Genomic DNA, 2,500 nt, shown 5'->3' on the forward strand with positions numbered 1-2,500 from the left:
AGAGAGAGAGAGAGAGAGAGAGAGAGAAATATATGACCCTGATGTCCAAACTTGACTGGTTTTCTACAGATACAAAGCTTAATGCTAATCGGTGAAGTGCCCCTTTAATGACTTCTGACTACCTATTGTTTTGCTGAGGCCTCCGGTCTGCCATCTGCATATGTAGGTGAGCTGTGTTTGGGTTGCAAAGAATTCTGTCCTGTTATCTTCTCTGTGGATAACAGAGAAGATAACAGGACAGCAGATGGCGTCATTGAGCACACTTGATTCTTGCTGTCCTGAATAAGTGAACAGTAAGGCTATGACCTCATACTCCTAGCCTGACTCTCGCCAGACCCTTGTAGTTCCGCCATGCTCCACCAGAGGCGTTTCAGCGAACTACAGGATCTGGCGAAAGTCAGGTTATCATACTCCAGCATCCCACACGTATCTCAGCGTCGAAACACTTACATTACATACATAGATAGATAGCCTACGTTATTGCTGCCCAAGAGGAAATTCAATGTCCCAGCAGCTTAAGACACCACACACAACATAGCCTACACTACATGTCTTGAATCTCTTAACCTGGAAATCTGCATTTTAAGTAAATTGCTGGCTTCTAGGCCTACTATAGGCTGGGTGAACCCTGTCTGATAGCCAGACTAGGCTTCTACGCAAATTCTGCCTTTAGTCCAGTTGCGCATAGAACTGTATTAGCATGTATCGGTAAGTTCAAGGTTTTCACTTTCCCTCCCTATAGAGTTACCCTTTGTCGTTGCATGTGGTGGCGTGTCACTTAATGACAAGCGCTTTGCCTCGGCTACAGACAATATGCCTGTTTCTGATTGGTTTAGTGAGGTGTACTGCGTCCCACAACCAGTGTTGGGAAGGTTACTTTAGAAATGTAATGTGTTACAGTTACAAGTTACCCTGTTTAAAATGTAATAGTAGTGTAACTATTTGAATTACTTTTTCTGAGTAACGTAACTAATTACTTTTGATTACTTTTTGATTACTTTTCTGATTTTTTAATGATATATATAGTCCCCAAATCCATGCGAAGATTTTGGCCTTGGTCTACAGGCTGCCGAGCAGTTCTGTACAAGCACACCAGGCAGCAAGGGCATTCAATACATGAATTAGGATCACATTTTTTGTGAGGATAATATAATGATAATCATAACACGTTTACAGGCAGGCATATAGGCCTACGCTGATGGCGTTGTAGACGTGATGGAGCCTATCAGAAGGTCCCGTATCTATGGCTACTATGGCTGTGGAGGGAAACGGTTCTTTTTACATACAATATTCTTTGCAAGGTTTTGTTGACAATATTGAGATGTAATTCAAATTGTAATTTTGAAGAATTTCAAAAGTACCTGTAATTGAATTACAAATGTTTCTACAGTAACTGTAATATATTACTGTTACATTTATTTTGTAATTAAATTATGTAACTCAATTACATGTAATGCGTTACTCCCCAACACTGCCCACAACTTTGTGTCCCTTTTAAAAAGCAAGATCAGGTTACAGCCCAAATGTGAACGCTTGCACCTTGAAGAGAAAGTGTGTGTGCGTGTGCATGGACCTTCGGATCTCTCGCACAGGAGGGGAGGTGTGGGATATCCTGTCGAGCTTTTCCTTTGAGGTAGGCTATATTTGGAATAGGATGTTGCTCTAAAGATAACCTGCCTTGAAATATCGTTAATGGTCAGGAACCCTCTTCCTGAAAGGAATAAAGATTATTCCTGAATATAGTGAATGGGAAGTATGGTCTAATTCGTTTTAGTTAATGAGTTTGATTAATTAGTAATTGAGCTTGTTGTAAACATACAGAAAGTGCTTGAATGCACAATAAATACACATTTAAGGGATCAAAACATCATGTCACAAATACCATTTAAAGATTATATTTATGTCCAGGATGCAGGATTAATTATGCCTCAATGTGTGTGATGCTTGAATATGATTGGTGCCAGTTCCTAGTATGGAAAGCCCCTTATGGATACATATAACATCTACCCCAACACACATACATACACACGCGCGCACACACACACACACATGCTGTATACAACTAGGCCCCCCCCCTCTCTCTGTCTCTCTCTCTCTCTCACACACACACACACACACAAACACACACACACACACACACACATGTTGTACATACTCACCCACCCCCCCTTCTCTCTCTCTCTCTCTCTCTTTCTCTCTCTCTCTCTCACACACACACACACACACACACATACACACACATATACATGCGAATACACGGCCCTCTCTCTCTCACACACACAAACACACACACACACACACACACACACAAATATACATTCTGCACATACATACGAATACCCCCCTCTCTCTCTCACACCCACACATACACACACACACATATACACGCTACTGTACATACGAATACACCCCCCCCCACACACACACACATACTGTACATGCTGCACATACATACCAATATGCCCCCCCCCCCACACACACACACACATGCTGTTCATAC

At 41.9% G+C, this 2,500-nt stretch overlaps 1 protein-coding gene across 1 annotated transcript in view; it reads left to right on the forward strand.

Annotated features, from left to right (window-relative positions):
• Positions 1-1,567: 1,567 nt before the first annotated feature.
• LOC134070546 (tryptase-2-like) overlaps positions 1,568-2,500 on the forward strand; it is a 5,261-nt gene continuing 4,328 nt past the window's right edge. The window contains exon 1 of the mRNA XM_062526932.1: positions 1,568-1,633. Within this exon, the coding sequence (XP_062382916.1) occupies positions 1,568-1,633 (66 nt within the window). The remainder of the gene's footprint in view (positions 1,634-2,500) is intronic.

This window comes from Sardina pilchardus, chromosome 22 (genome assembly GCF_963854185.1).
Source record: "Sardina pilchardus chromosome 22, fSarPil1.1, whole genome shotgun sequence".
Classification (NCBI taxonomy): Eukaryota; Metazoa; Chordata; class Actinopteri; order Clupeiformes; family Clupeidae; genus Sardina; species Sardina pilchardus.